General features: G+C 43.2%; 1 protein-coding gene across 1 annotated transcript; it reads left to right on the top strand.

The window, feature by feature from the left end:
• The first annotated feature begins 2,123 nt into the window (after positions 1–2,123).
• Positions 2,124–17,673, top strand: rel (v-rel avian reticuloendotheliosis viral oncogene homolog). Its single transcript, XM_041947830.1, has 11 exons — positions 2,124–2,191; positions 2,606–2,644; positions 4,340–4,479; positions 4,644–4,792; positions 6,123–6,214; positions 13,382–13,522; positions 14,327–14,431; positions 14,659–14,877; positions 15,021–15,086; positions 15,208–15,282; positions 15,409–17,673. Exons 1-11 carry the CDS (start codon positions 2,185–2,187, stop codon positions 16,320–16,322), a joined length of 1,947 nt encoding a protein of 648 aa, XP_041803764.1. The 5' UTR covers positions 2,124–2,184; the 3' UTR covers positions 16,323–17,673.
• Positions 17,674–18,025: the final 352 nt, after the last annotated feature.

Raw genomic sequence — 18,025 nt, 5'->3', positions numbered from 1 at the left:
TTGATGATGTGGCATTAAATGAACAAACTTGTCATTTAATTTAATCTAAGACATGGTTTCCACACACCTCACAAGGTGAGACAATGATGTGCAAAACTGATGTAGCCTGTATTTGTCAGTGACAAAATCACATCCTGCTGCTTTTACACGTTGCCAAATATTTGAAAGTTTGATGAAACATTTGGTGAAAAGATGTTGTGCACACAACTAATTACTACAGTAAGACACTGAATGTCACTGCAGACTCCTTGTTAAAACATCTCAGCACCATTAGTTTACATACATATCTCATATCTAAAGAATGTGTCAGTTTTGCAGTGTTTGAAGTCTTGTGGTAAATCAACTTTGTATGCATCCATACAGCCAGTTAGGGGAAACTTTTCGCATTTGTGGCGCCCCCCAGTGGAGGAATATCCTAGGACTGTGCAACAAAGCTCGTACCTAGCATTCCAACACACTAGCTTAAGCCAGTTTGAATTTATGAGCATTTATGTAAAAGTTACATAATTGTGTAAACATTAAAAAACCAAAAAACAGTGACAGTTTTTTCCAAATTGGTCCAGACATGCTATTTACAAAATTTGATGCCAGTTGCTCAAAATTTGTAGGAGTAGCGAAAAAAAAACAAACAGATTTTGACAAAATTCATGCTGAAAATCTATCTAGGCACACGTGGTCGTGGGTTATATGGATACATCTGGACTGGATCCACCTGAATGCCCGAAATCCAAGAAGACGAAGAAAAAAAGAATTTTGTTTCTGATCCCTACGGTTCAAAAGTTACAGGTCAAAGTGTAAATTTTGTTGTTGTAGCGCCACCGTCTGGCCAATCAATTTTGTTTTTGTTTTTTTTTGTCTGAGTGAGATTTCTTCCCACTCTTGGAACTGTAGCTGTTACAGTTTATGAGACAGATAGTTTGAGGGCACAAGAAGAAGAAGGTGGCATGTCTGTTTCATCAATAACAGTTTAGAAGGTCAAGAATGAGTCTTAAACTGAGAAAGTAACTATCTGTGTGTTTAATCCTTGATTTCATGGTTTCATTATGACTGGTCTCATCATTGTGGGTATCAAGCCTGTCTTTTCCTGCATGCACACAAAGACTTCTTAACATAAGTTTGCTGATGAGTTCACTACACAAGAGAAAAAAATGCACCCGTTCCTCCAGGTGGCTGTATGTCCTCTCCACAGGTACAGGTAGCCGAGAATGAGACAGCCTGTCCTTGCTGCTTTTGCACAACAAAAAATATTATTAATATGATTTTTGAATGAAAAATATACAATTGTCTTTATTAGTGACTTCTGGGCGTCTCTATAGACTGCTCCTAGCCCAGAAGAAACCTGCCTGTAAAAAGGCTGTCATCTTTACACTTTGGTTAATAATAACGGTGAGCATGTTGATTAATGAGCTTCAGAGGTGCTGGTAGCTTGGCTCGCTGTTTCCTCCCGTGCACCACATCAAGCTAAGCTGCCACCTGATGGCTCCAGCAGCATATTCTGGGAGCAGATGCGAGAGTGGTCTATCTTTTCATCCAGGCCTGACTCTGGGCAAGAGAGCCAAAATATTTCAAACAATTCCAGTGAATGGCATGAGTTTTTCAAAAATCACCTAGTATCTATGCTTCATTGTCTCTGTGACTTGAATATAATGTGAATACATGTGAAGCTTAGCTGTCAGGGTTGGCTGACATCAGGCATCCAGGTATGCTGGATGCTGCTTCCACGCTTCTCAGCGAGTGTGCATGTGGTGACATGCAGCAGGTTTGCAGGACTGCAAACACTTCAATATTGATCCATTAGACTGCTTCACTTTTTCGCTGGCTTTAATTCTTTCTGGTGGCTTTTTCCAAAGTTCACACAGCTGCTGTCAGGAGCCTCTTCTCCACGCTGTGCCTCCACATTTCCCCCACAGCCAGCCTCTTATCTTCCACAGGCTTGTGGACTCCTCTTAAAGCACTCCAGGCACTGGCAGTGGGAGTGAATCCTCTCAGCACTCTCTCATGCTCTGCTGTGACTCATGCCGGCTTCTCATTGGTCAGTTCGCATGAAATGGGCGGTGACATAGGGGAATTCCCCGCTCGTCTCCTCTAACAAATATTACTTTTCCTGTCCCCTGTCACTCATTCAGCTCGGGGTTCTCCAAGAGAAGATCACCTGTAACACGGCTGAGAGTGAGAGTGCGCATCATGGATGGTGAGTAGCAACACCTTTATTTACTGTACAGAACAAAGGTGTAGAATGATAGAATGTAATAATACTGATAATGTGCCTGAGATGTTCAGAAACATGTACTGACTCAAGTGTAACTTTTTCCTTCTGAGGATATCTTGAGTTTAAATGTACAATTAGCAGCACTAGTGCTCAGTTCTTAAGTGAAAAACTATTTGGCACAGTTCATTATAAATCTGTTTGACACACAGGGCAACTTCCCCCTTTTTGCACAGTGTTTTTGGAGTCAGTGCCAGTAATTACAGGACGGCTTTAGCAGAACTGAACGAGCTTACAAAACACTACAAACCCGCTTGAGTGAAATGCCTCTCAGTACAGTTTGGAGCTCATTTATACATTTACCTAATTTCTTTCTATATGTCACATTTCCCTCCTCAGTTCTTTTGCCCTCCATGCTAGGGGATGATCCACACCTAAGTAAGTGCATTTTAATACCTCTTGTGTCAAAATGAGCTGCCTGTCTCCACAAGTCAAAACTTCTAAGTGCCTAACAATCTGTGAAAGCATTGCAGTGTCTTTTACTTCCTCATTTTGTTTTATTGGTAAGCATTGCTTTTTTTTCAGACCTGTGGTGTGAGTGCGTGCGAGAACACAGGCTCTAGTTATCATCATCTTTAAAGTTTGTGGTGAATGAGTTTATATATTCTGTTAAAAATGTCTGCGTGTGTGAGAGCGAGTGTACGTCAGCTCCAAGTTTGGTGTTTGGAGTTAAAGTGGCTGCAAAATGAGGAAGGCAGGACGAGGCCGAGACACTTTTTTCAGGCGAACATACATTCCTTAATCAAGTCAGAAATGTAACAGGACTTGTTCCATGCTGGCATTCGTAGCATCTCTGTGTGTCAACGCTCTGCTTGGCTGTCATGTACACAAAACCGCATTTTTGTGTTGTTAAATCAATGGAAACACTGTGCACCGAAAACAGACGCACTTCCCGGATCGGTTTTAGTTCCTCTCTCTCACACAGGCATCATGTGGGGCAGGTTCTGTTTAGTGCAAAAGGGTCAAAGCAGTACGGACAAAGTCAATTCACGCTTTGTTTTGAATGGAGAATCGCTGAGGTTTGCCTGTTTAGTCAGCGCTGATTTGATGATTGGCAGTTTAAACAGTGCCTGTACATCTGATTTTAGACATCTAGGTTGCATATAGGCGCTTCAGCAGTACGGCAGCAACTATTACAGGGAGAAGTATGACCTCTAAAAACAATCACTTTTCAACCAAATGTTGTGTAGTTTTAACCAAGACGTGTGGACTCACTGAAATCACTGAACCACTGCCTGTTGGTCTACTGAACCACACAGTGTCCGCTTTAGATGTAGCAGTGAACGTGGGATGCAGAACAAACGCAGGAAGACAAGCATGAGCGCATCAGTTATACACAAAAACACAGGTAGAAGCATGAAGCAGGGACTCAGGCGACCACGCCCCTTTGTGCTGAAAACAAAAAGCAGAAATAAAGGAAAATGGCGAAAAAGGAGCATTGATCAGCGCCTGGTTCCTGAGAGTATCGATCCCAGTTCGCCCATGTCTGTCTGTGGTGCAGAGTAAGTCATCTTTTCCATACAGCGCAGACAGTTGACAGGTTCACAGTAGGTGGGATGCTCTGAAGGCTCCATTTGGTAATAGTTTTTTTACTTGCAGCCATCTTCAGGTGTTGGTTATCACTTTCATACCAAGCTTTAGGCATATTTCCAAAATAAAAAAGAGAAACCTAAAAGAAAACACAGGTTGTTGCTATTTCCTGCCGTTTTGTAGCCTTTCAAGCCTTCAAAGTGAGACTCGACCCTGACTTTTGACTGTGTAATCATGCAGCTTCGGTCCAACAGCAAAACTAGCGAAAATGACCAAAATCTGTGCAGCAGCCATGTTTAGGGGGGCGAGCGTTCATGGTTTGGTAATCTGAATCTAATCATTTTAAACCTCTCCGGTCTCTGATTCTCAGTTTTTGTGAGTGAGCTCGTAAAACCAAAAGTCATGTGGCGATCCAAACACACGAAACAAACAGAGAAAGAGAGAATTGTTATTTGGGTACCAGTTCAACTTGGCCGTGCATCATCACCACCTCCCCATTGCTCCACCCCTCCACTGACTGTCTCCATCATCTGCGCTCTGCAGTGGCTGAGCCAGAGATCCAGATCTTCGAGCAGCCCAAGCAGAGGGGGATGCGCTTCAGGTACAAGTGTGAGGGTCGCTCGGCCGGAAGCATCCCCGGCGAGAACAGCTCCGACAACAACAGGACCTACCCCAGTCTGCAGGTCAGTCAGCACAGCTGGGGAGTCACATCTTTACTTGTGCACCTCTGGAACACATCTGGCTGTGTTGCTATAAAACAATAATGCACAAATGCCTTAAAGCGTCTCTCTGCGTGTGTCGTTCTGTATTGATCTATATGTATCTATAACCTCCTCTGCTTCTGCAGATCTTGAATTACTGTGGCAAAGGGAAAGTGCGTGTGTACTTGGTGACCAAGAACGAGCCGTACCGACCGCATCCACATGACCTGGTGGGGAAGGACTGCAAAGACGGATTCTACGAGGCCGAGTTTGGTCCAGACCGCAGAGTGATCGCGTGAGTTCTCCTCCCAGAGTCACGTCCGTCCAGCAGCGCTGTGTGCTAGCATTCATTGGCTCCTCTGTCACTGTCGTCATCAGAGTTAACTACCTCCCCAGTATCAGTCTTAATGAGCGTCATCAAAACAAGTCAACACACCCTCTCTGTCACACACACACACACACACACACACACACCAAAACATAATCAATTTCTATAAACAGTATTTCATGTTTCACTTGGCGGTTTCAAAAGGCATCGAGAGTAAATCGGTGACCTCTCAAATACAGAGGAAGAAGCACACACACACGCGCGCACACACACACACAAACACAAAGCATATTTGTCAAACCATCGCTGTGATGAGGATGGCAATATGGGAATTCCCCGAGTGACATCACCCATATTTGCTGTGAGTTTGAAAGAAAAAACAGTGGTGTGTGTGTGTGTGTGTTTGTGTGTGAGAGATTGTGAATGAGTCAGTATCTTTTGGTGTAATTTGCAAATCCCTCATGGACGAATTCAGACTAATTTAGACTTTCAGGTCTTCTGTGTACAACTTTCCAAAAAAAGTTATGACACCGTGTCAAAGATTTTTGACATATACCCAGGTGAAAACAACACAAAGACAATATATTATACCTGTTCCACGTCACTGATTTTTGTAAATATCTGCTGATTCTGAATTTGATGCAGCAACACTTTTCAAACAAGTTGTGACAGAAGCAACAAAAGACTGGGAAAGTTGTGGAACGCTCCAAAAACACCTGTTTGGATCATTCCACAGGTAAACAGGTTGACTGGTAACAGGTGATAATATCATGATTGGCTATGAAAGGAGCATCCTGGAAAGGCTCAGCTGTTTAAAAACAGTTTAAAACCAACGTTTCTCAATGCAGAACTGCAATGAATGATTTCACCATCTACAATCCTGTCCCAAGCTTTTTGGAACGTGTTCAAGGCGTCAAAGTCAGAATGAGTTTTTTTTATTAACAAAAACCAACAAAGTGTCTCAGTTTGAACGCTGCACATCTTGTCTTTGTACTGTATCCTGTGCATTCAATGAATGTAGGTCAAAAAGGATTTGCAAATCATTGCATTCAATTTTTTTTTTACGTTTTGCAAAATGTCTCAACTTCTGTGGAGTTGGGGTTACTCCTACAGATTAGGGTCAAGTTCATTGTTAAATCAATGAGTTTGTCTGTTTACAAGCCAAACCATGTTTGCTGTCATACAACCTCATACACAACAGCATATTTTCGATCATACTTCACTCAGGTGTGGCTTTATAATTAGCTTGTTGCAGCTTTGTCAGTTTCTCACGGCCCTGTTGTATTATTATTCACAGTTTCCAGAATCTGGGTATTCAGTGTGTGAGAAGGAGGGAAGTGAAAGATGCGATCGTACAGAGGATGACCAGAGGGATCAACCCCTTCAATGGTGAGTCCTGCTGCAAGTTTCCACGTCCTCTGTGTCTGTCATCTGTTTCATTGGGGGGGACACATAGCAATGACTGACAACAGTGCTTTCAACCAATTGGGTAACACATTAGCTTCAGAATCTGACTGATATTGGATTTTTTAGGCCTAATAATGGTATTGATATTTGAAAATAAATGAAATCTGATAATCAGATATTATCTTACATTTGTTGTTTACACAAATACACAAAGAAAAACAATTTGTAAACGCAGATAGAGCAAATTTGAGGCAGGAAATTCAAAGCAAAGACCAAAACCAACAATGAATTGATGCTACAAACAAGTATTGTGTGCATATCGAAAGCCTGATGTATGTTCTTCCTCTGTGTAATGGAGCTTGTTTACCCTGCAAAAACGATTAAAAACACATCAGTGAGCCACACGTTGCACTAGGTGACATGTGGCCCTCGCTATTGTTAACATGGCTACTGTGGTTTATTTTGAGCCAGTCCCACATACGCCATCCTGCTGTCCGAAATAGTCACTGGAGCACCAAATGTGTGTTATTCCGCCGCTGAAAATAGGACCCCAACACATGCACTTGATCTGGGGTCACTGCATAAGTGCATATTTACTCCTGTTTTGGTATCATTTCTCTAAAAACTACAGTCAAAACACTATATATTTGTGATCAGTTTTTAAAGGTCTACGTAGTCACACAGTATCATGAAGTAGTCTAAAGTGAGACTGTGTAACTTTTAAACTAATAATTAGTCTGTCTAAACTACATCCTGGCTAGTTATGCTGGTCTGGCATGAGCAGGAGCTTATGATGGCTCATGTTGGCAAACATTAGGCAGACATTGCTGTGTAACAGACCCTGCTGAGTCAAGCTGTGAATGTTCTGATATTCTTAGTGGCCAAAGTAAAGAGTGTCATTGTATTCTGTGAAATACTTAACAGATGTGAATCCTGCTGCTGTTCGGCTGCAGCTATGGTTGTTGGTTATGGTTACTGGAGCTGGTGCTGTTACTGCTGTTGCTTTTCTTGCTGTTGCTGCTGTTAGACGGGTTCAAAGCAATTCAACAGAACTGTTTTCAAATGCTGGTTGACCCAGTTCTCAGGCAGCTGGAGAAGATTTTTCCTAGTCAAAAGTCTGCCGTGTTGCCACCGCACTGTCTACGGTAATGCCATTTCCTCAGCGCGCTTTCATTCTGCGGTCCGACAGGCAGCGGTTCTCGTGTACAAACAGGCGTTGAGCTACTTCCCCATTCTTGGTCACAGTTGCTCAATTCAGCACAGTGCAGGATGCCACGTGAGAGCTGGGAATGCAGGATTCATTAAAAAAGGGGGAGGGTGGACCGAGGGGGTTCCCCAGCTCTCAGAGATGATGATAAAAGTAGGGTATGGTGCTTTACAGGACTGTAAAAGCATGCAAAGAGCGGAGGGTTTACGATCAGGTTTGATTCCAACATATATGCTTTCAGTTTTTTTGATGGTGTTGAGCTCTGATGTTACGGCTGTTGCATTTCTGAAATACGATCATAGACTTTTATTGCACGAGGCTAATTTGCATGTTGGCACATCCTGGCAGCAATCGTGACAACTGCTCGAATTCACTAAATGTCTGGCCTCAGACTGCTGTTAACCATACACAGTTCACATATTTTTAGGTTGCTCCGATCCTTTCATTTACTGCTCTCTATGTTTGCAAAAGTGTCTTTAACTGATACCTCACTTCCACTTGGGCCATTCCTGCAAAGCCCAAACACAGCGTACAGAGGCAAGAATGTGAAATTGTGACATAGATGGCTGCTGTGTGATAAGACCCCCCAAACCCGGGCTGATATTTTTATTCTCTTGCTCTCTCTACTGAGCTCAACCACACCTAACCACATCACATCTCAATTCTCCAACCTGCTTGCTTTAAAGTTGAGAAATAATCTAAGTCTTAGAAGCTGAAGGCCTGAAACACGTATAGTTTCCGCCATTCAAGGTATTTTCTATAATTCCTGTGACCAAGGAGGAGCCAGTGAATATTAGTAACCATGGACCCAGCTGCTTGATCTAGTGGATCATCATTTAGCATCTTCCCCACGCCATCCCTTCATGGATCAGTAGTAATAGTAGTTTTGTTTATTATCAAGAGGACAGACGGGCTTTGATAGATGAATAAAATATATAAATAACATGACAGAATTCCTCATTTTAATGATGTTTTTTTTCTGCATCTCCATCTAAAGGGCAGTAAAGGGGGGTTGGGAGTGACACAGTAGACACAGTATGAGACAGTAATCTTGTCAGTGGCTTGTCCATGAAGAACCATTCATGAGAAATGGGCCTCCATGCACACTTAATGTCTGTAGGACAGTTGTTGAGAGGGTGGAGTTAAAGTTGGATGCAGACACTTTATATGAGTCTTATGTTTGCAGGCTCTTATATCCTAGCCTGATTTTTATTTCAACATTAACCAACATTCCAAGCAACCAGAGCAAGATTTATAGTGTGGCGAAGGCGACGGCAGTGAAGCTCAGTAGTGGCCGGTGCAGAGGTACGAGCTGAATGTCAGACTCACAGCATGTGACAGCAGACTGGATGATGGCCGGCTTAATGCAGTTCTCACATGGCTCAAGCCTTCCTCTCTCTTCAGCCCACTTCTGCTGTGAAACTCAGCTGCTTCCTGTGTCAGGGGGAGATATACACCCCCCCTCCCCCTGCTCATGCTCCCCTACACCCTAACGCACAGCTCTACGCTCATACAAACCCCCTGACCTCACCTCATTTCGTGTACATGAGACGTCGCTCAGGCGACATCGGCGCAGTTGAACGGAGTCTGAGATGAGTGAGACCTAATGAGATCACAGACTCAATGAGGTCACAGTCTGTTAGCAGAACGCTCAGCTCACCTGTACGAGTGACGACACCGGGCTGAATACGATGTGTGTGTGTGTGTGTGTGTGTGTGTGTGTGTGACGCAGTAAGCTGTACTACTCTTCCCTCTCATTTCACATGGTGGTGGTGCACCTGGCAAATGTTTACTACGTTCTCATGGGTAACAGCACTTTCGTGTCTTTGCGTTGCCTCACCGTTGATATAATTCATGAATAAATTAGACATTCTCTTCAGTTTTTCACAGACTCACCAAGGGAAATTATTAATGAACATCGTTTCACAAGCTGAAATCTTATTGGACCTTGGTTAAGCCGATGGAACACATATTAGATGTGACTTCTATTATTCAGATAGAGTATTCAGACCTTGTTGGTTATCACCTTAACTAATCAGTTACTGCTACAACGGTGCTACAGCATTACTCTGAAAACAGAAGTAATAAGAAATCTTTTAGAATCAGGTGCCCAACGCAGCGTGAAAATGTTCCATAAATTATTTTGGAAACTCAAATCATCATTGGCAGATGAATTGTTTTACCTCAGTATAATCAGCGTAGTCATATGTGATCATAGAGGAGAGTAATATGGGCAGAGGTTTGGTCATTTTTAAGTTCCATAAACGTGAATGCTTTCTGTTGCAGAGAAACAACAGTCTTTGTCTTTGTCTTTACTAAAGAGGATTATCATGTGTTTTTTTCCTTCAGCCTTTTCCTCTCCTGTTATTTGTCATTGACAAAACGTATGCTGTTTGCAATTTCCCTTTGTGCAATAAAGCAATGGCAGTTTTCAGAGGTGAACTCTTGTGTGTTAAAATGCTACGTGCAGTAGTTCAGGACGATGAAGATGTGTATGATGTAACTGTAATATATGATTCTGTAGTCATTGCCTCAGCGTCAGTAGGACACACACTGGGTGATGCATGCCATGAAACTTGAAATTGTGAGTCACTCAGTGGAGATGTCGTTTGTGGTGAGGCTTGGCACCTGCCTCCCCTTCTTCTCACTCTCACATTCTGCTCCCACATTCACACTAACCACTCACCCCGCACCCCACCCGCCCCCGACCCCACACCATCACCGTCCCCGTCACCACCACAGCCAGCGACCCCCGTCGCTGTGCAGCTGCAGCTCCGTGCAGCCAGGATGCCCGGTGCCTCTGGGCCCAGTTTCTTTCCTCAGCACACACTCACTCACCGCTACTTTTACCTCTAACCCACTTTCCTGCACCTGTCCAGCATCTGCTTCCTTCCGTAACGCACTCCACACACACACACACACACTCACACATACAAACAACCATAGTATGTTCCATCAATATTTGCTAGAACAGTTCCACTTTCATACACGAGCAAGTCTACATTTTTCCCTCCTTCAGTTTCTCCACAGTGTGGCTGTGCCACCCACAACAGACAAACCTGATGACCAAACAGAAATCTGAAGTAGAGCAGAGCTGCATGCAGCTGCCACTAAGAGACCATTCAGCCCCCAGAAGCTGATTTTCAGTGTCATTGTTTAAGACACCTCCTTAAGACAACTCCTCCAAGAGCAGTGCATACATAGTGTGCCTACTACATGCAATATAGCACAGTGTGTTCCATTCAGTATGTCTCTGTCTGTGACACTGTACTTCATTTTCTAAGAAACCAAGCACCCCTCATGTCCTGCTACAACAGTTTGTTATTTTAATGGAACTGTTGATATCATAATTGATATGGATCATTATGGACAGTGACTCATAAGAACTAAGTGCTCACTAGGTGATTGATTGATCTTTACTTAGATCTTTAAGTTGAAATAAATAATGATAAAAACTGAAAACAGAAATGTGCTTGTAAAGCAGCACGGTGCACTTTAAACTGAGCTCACTATATTCAGCACAGATACACTTCTGAATAAAGGAATAAGTATACACGTAGTATATGACTCTTATCTAAACACAACTTTCAGTTCCCTCTGTGTTCCTGTAAATACTGCACACTCTTTAAATATGCGCTGTAATGTCTGTTCATATACTTCTACAAATCCTTTTTCATTCTTAGAAAATGTTTACGGCTTTTAAGAATAGTTGTACTTTCGGGAACATTCTCGTTCGCTGTCTTTATAACAGACTAGGCTAGAGGAATGATACCACTCTCATTGGCAAATATGCAGGAGACAGTTAGCCTAGCTTAGCACAATGACTGGAAGCAGGGGGGAAACAGCAAACATGGCAAGGTAGCACATTCTGTCTTGTTGTGCACAGTTTTTGTTATTGTCATTAAACAAATGAAGAAAATAGAAAATGTTAATTAGTGAGCTCTGGACAGAGCCAGGCTAGCTGTTTCCGCCTGTTTCAAACCCCTCATCAAGCTCTCAGAGAGAAGGCAAATGCACGTATTTCCCAAAATGTCAGACTGTTTCTGTATGGTTGCATCCAAACAAAACCTCAGCTGATATAAAACATCCAGACTCTGAATCTAATATAGAACATTGTCAAAAAAGTTAGAGCCAGGCTGACATGTTTTGCCTCAATCTGATATGTAACACCAGAGTTTCTGAGCGAAGCCTGACGTGTTCGTGTTGACACCAGACAAAAGTTTTTTCTCACAAAAATGCTCAAGCAGAAACTAAAACACTTGGAGAGACATGTTGGCAGTTGTCTTGCTCTCTTTCTCTGTTAATTGCATAACTGTGGACTCCGGTCCGTCATGAATCTGATGGCTTCTGACTAAGCAAAAGCCAAGCCGGCTTATAACTGCGCTGATGACCTGTGACTTCACTTGGACTTGAGCCTTGAGAGGAGTGATGGCTGGTGCCAGCAGTGCATGCAGAGACAGAGCAGGAGAAATACTGAGCTGAACATGTCCAGTGGCACACTGAGTAGCGATGAGGAGTTTCCCCACATTGTGAAGAGAAAGACATCATGAAGAACTCAAAGTTTAAAATTTGACTTGTCCCACCACTTTCACACACGTCAGGAACCATCATGGTCACTCGTGCAGGGAGTCTCATCTCTTGCTTCTGTGTTGAGCGGACACTCATACACACACACACACACGCTTTTTTCCACCCTGAGATGACGTCGCTGAGCGTCACCGTGGCGACAGATTGTAGGCGGGGATGGCCTCGACAAGAGCGCAAAGATAGAAATTGAGAGGTGGAGGAAGAGAAAGTAGGCAGATGTGAAAGCCTGGTGTGTGTGACGGTGTGTGGGCGTCTCTCAGTAAAAGCTCTCCCTGCAAGGTGTGTGTTTGTGTGTTGCCTCCGAGGGCGGTATGTGTGACGCTTGCATGTATGTGTGTGTGCGCGAGTGTGTGCAGATGAGAGTGTAGGCTGAGGAGGCTTGAAAAAGCTTATCTGTGACGTGTTTATGTTGATCCAAAGTTGAGGTTTTGGGGACAGCCTACAGATTTGACAAACATGAGAACACTGAACGTTATAGACTACCTGCCAATCTATCTGTCTATCTATCTATCTATCTATCTATCTATCTATCTATCTATCTATCTATTACAAAGATATGTTTGGCCATGCAGGTAGCTTGATCTGGTGTCAGTTTGAGACATCTGTCTTTGAAACTTCTGCCATCATTTGTTCAAACAACTGCAAAACTACATTTGAAAAATTCAACAGCAAAGTGTCTTTTCTTAAACAGATAGTGGTTCCAGTGCATATTCCTATCGCCTAAACGGGTGGATTAGACAGAGCAAACAGAACATTGTTCCTAAAGTTGGTGACTTTTTCACTCGTCACTCTCCAGTGCTTTGAGCACCACAAATGAAATTGCATGAACATCCACTGGACTGGTGTGGCAGCAGAAATCAAATCAAGATTTTTCATGCAAAACACATGATGAGTTTAAAAAATATGATGCTTTGTCATAGATCAAACCAATCAATCAATCAATAATGATACTAATCCAATAAGGTAGTATATAATAGTATGAAAAGGGCTTTATATTTGCATCAGTTCTTTACCTTTTGCTGATAATAATTAGATACTTTTACTTTGTATCTTTTTCAATCATTTTAACTGAACTGATCACTATGGTCATCTTATGCGTCATGTTCATATGGGTCGCCCAAGGTGAAATTTTCTTCTAACATTGCACCTTAATGTCATTTGGGTGAACTGACCCTTTAATGATGAAACATTTACTCTGTGGAGCATCTGAGTGAAACCGCAGTAATCGTTCTGATCCGTCGCTTGTGTTGCTGGTTGTATGTGTTATGTGAGTAATGATGCTTTTAGTGAGCAGCAGGGTTTGCTCTCACCAAGCTGTGAGACTGACACCTGTGTATGTGCCTTTGCATTATCAGTGCCACGCGAGCAGCTGCTGCAGACAGAGGAGTACGACTTGAATGTGGTTCGCCTGTGCATCCAGGTTTTCCTGCAGGACGAGAACGGCCACTGCACCCGACCGCTCAACCCCATCGTCACCAACCCCATCTATGACAACAGTGAGTGGCTGAGCTCCGTCTGCTTTAAGCTGTGCTCATGCTGACACCGTATTGCCCAATTACGAGTGATGAGAACATTGTGAAACTGCCAGATAATTGAGCTTTGGGAAAACAAACTGCCTGATGTTAGGTGTGTCCACCTTAGGGTTCAATTGATGGGGGATTTCAAGAGCTCATGGTGATATAACATTAATAAATGTTGCAAATATTCTGTGCTAATACTTGTTATTTCACAGCCTTACCTGGAATTTTATTAAGGTCACACTAGTTAAAATAAAGTAAAAATAATAATAATAAGCAGGAATTGAAAAGTTACATAAGCAGGTGTGTCTTTACATACGGTTCATACAGTATGTACCTGTGTGTTTGTGTGTGTGTGTGCGCGCGTGTGTGTATGTGTCCAGCAGATGTTCTCTAAACGCTGTTTCAAACATTGCACTTAGTGAACTAGTTCAGTGTTCCTCACACAAATTGAGAAAGAGGAAGTTCTTTTAAACACACTAACCCTCAAACAGCACTGTTACCATGGAGCACTTCCTCTTCTGACGGTAGGCATGTGACATGTGACTCAACCTGCCGAGGCTTGAAGTGTAAACTGAGTTTCGTGTCTTTCTAAACTGAGGCAAATATTGTTTAAATTACAGAGTCACTAAAACTGGGTTTTCACAACATCAGATTCTGAGATTTCTGAGGTGATCATTCTTGACAAAGCAAATGTTGTCTCACTTTTCGTATGCCCTCTGACTTGTTAGATGTGTTGCGTCTGCTGTGTTGCACGTTTACAACTTGTTTCTGCATCATCAGGGGCTCCAAACACAGCCGAGCTGAGGATCTGTCGGGTCAACAGGAACAGTGGCAGTGTTAAGGGAGGGGATGAAATCTTCTTGCTGTGTGACAAAGTACAGAAAGGTACACACTATCAGTGTTCTGTAGGTCTTTGCAAAGACTTCATGATCATTTTGTTACTCTTCACTTTACAGTATGCTGTAGGGTTTTCATCTACTTGCATCTATTTTCTCTCAACTCATCTTCACTCAATCCATTTTCCATTAATCCATCTTGCTTTTCATAGCAACAGCGCTCATCTTTTTGCATGTTCATTCAGTCATCATCCTCATCATCCCCCTTTCCTCCAGATGACATTGAGGTGAGATTCTTCGCCTCCGATGGCTGGGAGGCCAAAGGCTCCTTCTCCCAGGCCGATGTTCATCGCCAAGTAGCCATCGTCTTCAAGACTCCACCCTACTACAACACATCCATAATAGAGTCGGTCAATGTGCACATGCAGTTGCGCCGACCTTCTGATCAGGAAGTCAGTGAACCGATGGATTTCCGATATCTGCCCGATGACAAAGGTGAGCGGTGATCACCTTCTTTTTGTTTTTGGTAAACTCAAACTATCGCCATTCTTCTGTATCCAGTGGCAGTGTCCAGGATCTGTTGCCCAGTACTCAGTTTGGTTCAGGTGATATATGTGAACATTTTGTGTCTGCTGTAGATCCTTACGGCTACAACGAGAAGAAGCGCAGAAGAGAGAACTTGATGAGGATATCAGGATTGTCAAGTAAGAGACAACCCACACAACATGCAACCCGATTTGATTCCACGTGTGCATGTATGAGCGTGTCCCTCGTATGTCAGTATACGTGCTCGTATTTCAACAAGGGTTTCTGGCCTTTCTTTAGGTGGTCCTTTTGCTTGCCTGGGTATGAACAGGCCAAAGGCAATGTCACAGAGTACAATGAGCCACATGCGGAAAGGTAACTGCTTTAACTTGATTTCCCTCAAATAGCAGTGATTAGATGTTTAGCCAAATACAACATTTCCCTCCAGATCAGGAGAGTACTGCCTGGTTTTAATGCTAAACGTTACTGTATGTTTTCCAGACCTAGGCAACATGTATTTGAGGCAACAGCCCACACCTACGATGCAGCAACAGCCGACCGTGTTCAACCAGCCCTACCAACCAGGCCCCCAGAATGTAATGATGACATCCCAGGCTCCTAATGTACCAGTCAGCCATTCATGGGTAAATCCCAACCCAGCACTCTCAATGGAAACAGTCACCGTAAATCCGTCTGGTGCCATGGGCAATCTGCCACGTCCCAGCAGCAGCAAGCAGCAGCAGCCAAACCGTGGACCTGGGTACTCCCACCGAGTGGAGCACAACAACTTTGAGAATAACACCCTCCCTCAGCTGTCCATGGGGGACTTGCAGTGCTTGGATACAGTCACCCAGGCCCCTGGAATGGCTCAGTCTGAATCACAGCCGCTCTTCCACCTGCAGCACCAAAGGGACGAGCTCGCCTCTGAGACCCGGGCCCAGAATCATCTAGGCAACCAGAACCAGGGTCTCCAGACTGTGTGGCCCAATTTCAACACCCACAATCCAATCCAGCATACCTTCAACGGGTCAGTATCTCGAGATGGAGGGGGGTCACAGGGGCTGGGCTCCTTCCCCTTCCTAGAGGGAGTGGAAGGGGAAGATTTTCTGAAGGGCCTGGTAGGTGGAGGGTCTCAGTCTGGCTTCCAGCTGAAGCAGGAGCCCCCGATCACAGTGGAACAAGAGACCCATGCTTCACTCATGCAACCCCAAAGGGAAAGCCAAGGAAATACTTACACCAACTTGCTTCCTCGTCGTATGAGCAATGGCACCAACATGCACCCAATGAGGCAAGACGGTGGCAACACCCAGCATCTTAAAAATCCGCAAAATCCTTACTCAAACAACAGCATGGCCTTCGATGGCCACTATGCAACTTTGGATGACTGGCTCAAATCAACTCGGCAAAGCGACTAGAAGGATTCACATTTTTGATGTCAAGTAATAAACAGAAGCAGCTTCAAGGAGCATATTGATCTTGTCTCGCCTTGCAAAGCCACAAAATGTTTGTCACCCATTCTGGCCCGGGAAGCCTCAGTGGGCATTTGCTTGGGTTATTACATCAGTGGGCATAAGAGCAAAATTTTAGGCAGCCAATTGGATCTGTAACCAAACACAGGCATTGCAGCTGATTATGGACTAGCTCCTTCTTTAGCAAAGACTGACTCCTACGCCGAAACCATGACACATTTAAATAAAGGATGCCTTGTTCAAAGCCCCAGTTTACAATTGGTTTATGATGCAATTCTGTACAGGCTTTGCCCCAACCATTAATCTGAGGGGCCAAGTTGCATCGTCACTCTAATCACTCTCCCCAGTTGACTGATAGGTTTGGCTTCCAGCTGCTGTTGCTGTGCATCTCAGATGAGTCGATAAAACTGAGCTCACATAGGCTGAGACCTGTACGTGGATGAACCAGGCTTTAGGTTGTACAGATGGACTCATCAAACGACAGGCTTCCAAGCCAAAGTTAGATTTCTGAAGAACTGAATGTAGTACTTTCTTTCTTTCTCAGGTGAAGTTGGATTCACTGTCAACATACTGTTTGTAATCAATGTTTTGCTGGGGTTTGTTTGATTTTGAAAAACACAGGGGTAAATGGATGGTAGGATTTTTGAAAGTGCAGCAGCAAAAATGACTCATTATAGCAGGTTTACTTTTATCGCTTTGGAAAAGATTCTTACATATTACACTGTTTTCCTGATATTTTAGCAGAGTATTTGCTTTTAAGTGCACCCTGTACATACATGTTAGCCATAGTTGAGAGTGAAAGCAATAAGCATGCTGAAACACTCAAGAACTGGCAAGGTACAGAAATTTCCATTGAGGAAGTTGGAGGAGACACATTCAGTGTTGTCTTTCCATTGTAATGACTATGTCATACCAGTGATCACGTGTTATTCAGAGTTCTCAGAGCATTTCTACCAGATGTTTTATAGATACAGATGTTAATGTTGTGTTTTATTGTTTCATTCATCCAGCTGAGGCTCGTTCCAATAGCTTCACAGAGCGTCTTGCTCGAGGACACATGGCTGATAATGAACAAACACTGGCTCTTGTGCGGGTTTCAAATGCGGTACCTGGCAGCAGCCTGCAGGGCTGTCACCTTTAGCTTAGCTCATCCTAGCATGTTGTTTTTTTTACTTGTATGACTCCCAGAAGCTTTTTGGTTTTAAATGAAATGTAATATTTTGATGACTACTTTGTAAAATTTGCTGTTTTTGGATTTTTCTGCAGGATCAGTTCATAATAAACATTGTATGTCTTATTCTACATCTTTTGTCATTTAATTATCACCATCTTATATCAGATCTCTTACACTCTATAGATGGTCTTCACATGTGAACACACATAACAGCTATGCAGGTGGTAAAGCATGACCAGTGTCCTGATATATGACCATAATTTCCATATTGGGATACCTCAGAGTGGCATTATCACACTTAAAAGAACAGATCAACAATTTAGGAAATACACCTATTTTCTTTCTCGAGTTAGTCGAGAACATCAATATGAAAGTTGTCTGTACAATAAATATGTAGTTAGAGCCAGTTATTACAAATAGTCTGGCACACTTGTTTTTTTATGGATTAAACAAATGATAGGTTAGCACATCCATA

This window comes from Chelmon rostratus, chromosome 11 (assembly GCF_017976325.1).
Source record: "Chelmon rostratus isolate fCheRos1 chromosome 11, fCheRos1.pri, whole genome shotgun sequence".
NCBI classification, from domain to species: domain Eukaryota; kingdom Metazoa; phylum Chordata; class Actinopteri; order Chaetodontiformes; family Chaetodontidae; genus Chelmon; species Chelmon rostratus.
This window is presented reverse-complemented; position numbering and strand designations above follow the sequence as displayed.

What these genes read in the sequence shown, in the direction of transcription:
- rel (XM_041947830.1), top strand. An exon ending in GGACCTACCCCAGTCTGCAG is followed by an intron (nt 4,480 to 4,643) that starts GTCAGTCAGCAC and finishes CTGCTTCTGCAG; the next exon opens with ATCTTGAATTACTGTGGCAA. An exon ending in CAACCCCATCTATGACAACA is followed by an intron (nt 13,523 to 14,326) that starts GTGAGTGGCTGA and finishes CTGCATCATCAG; the next exon opens with GGGCTCCAAACACAGCCGAG.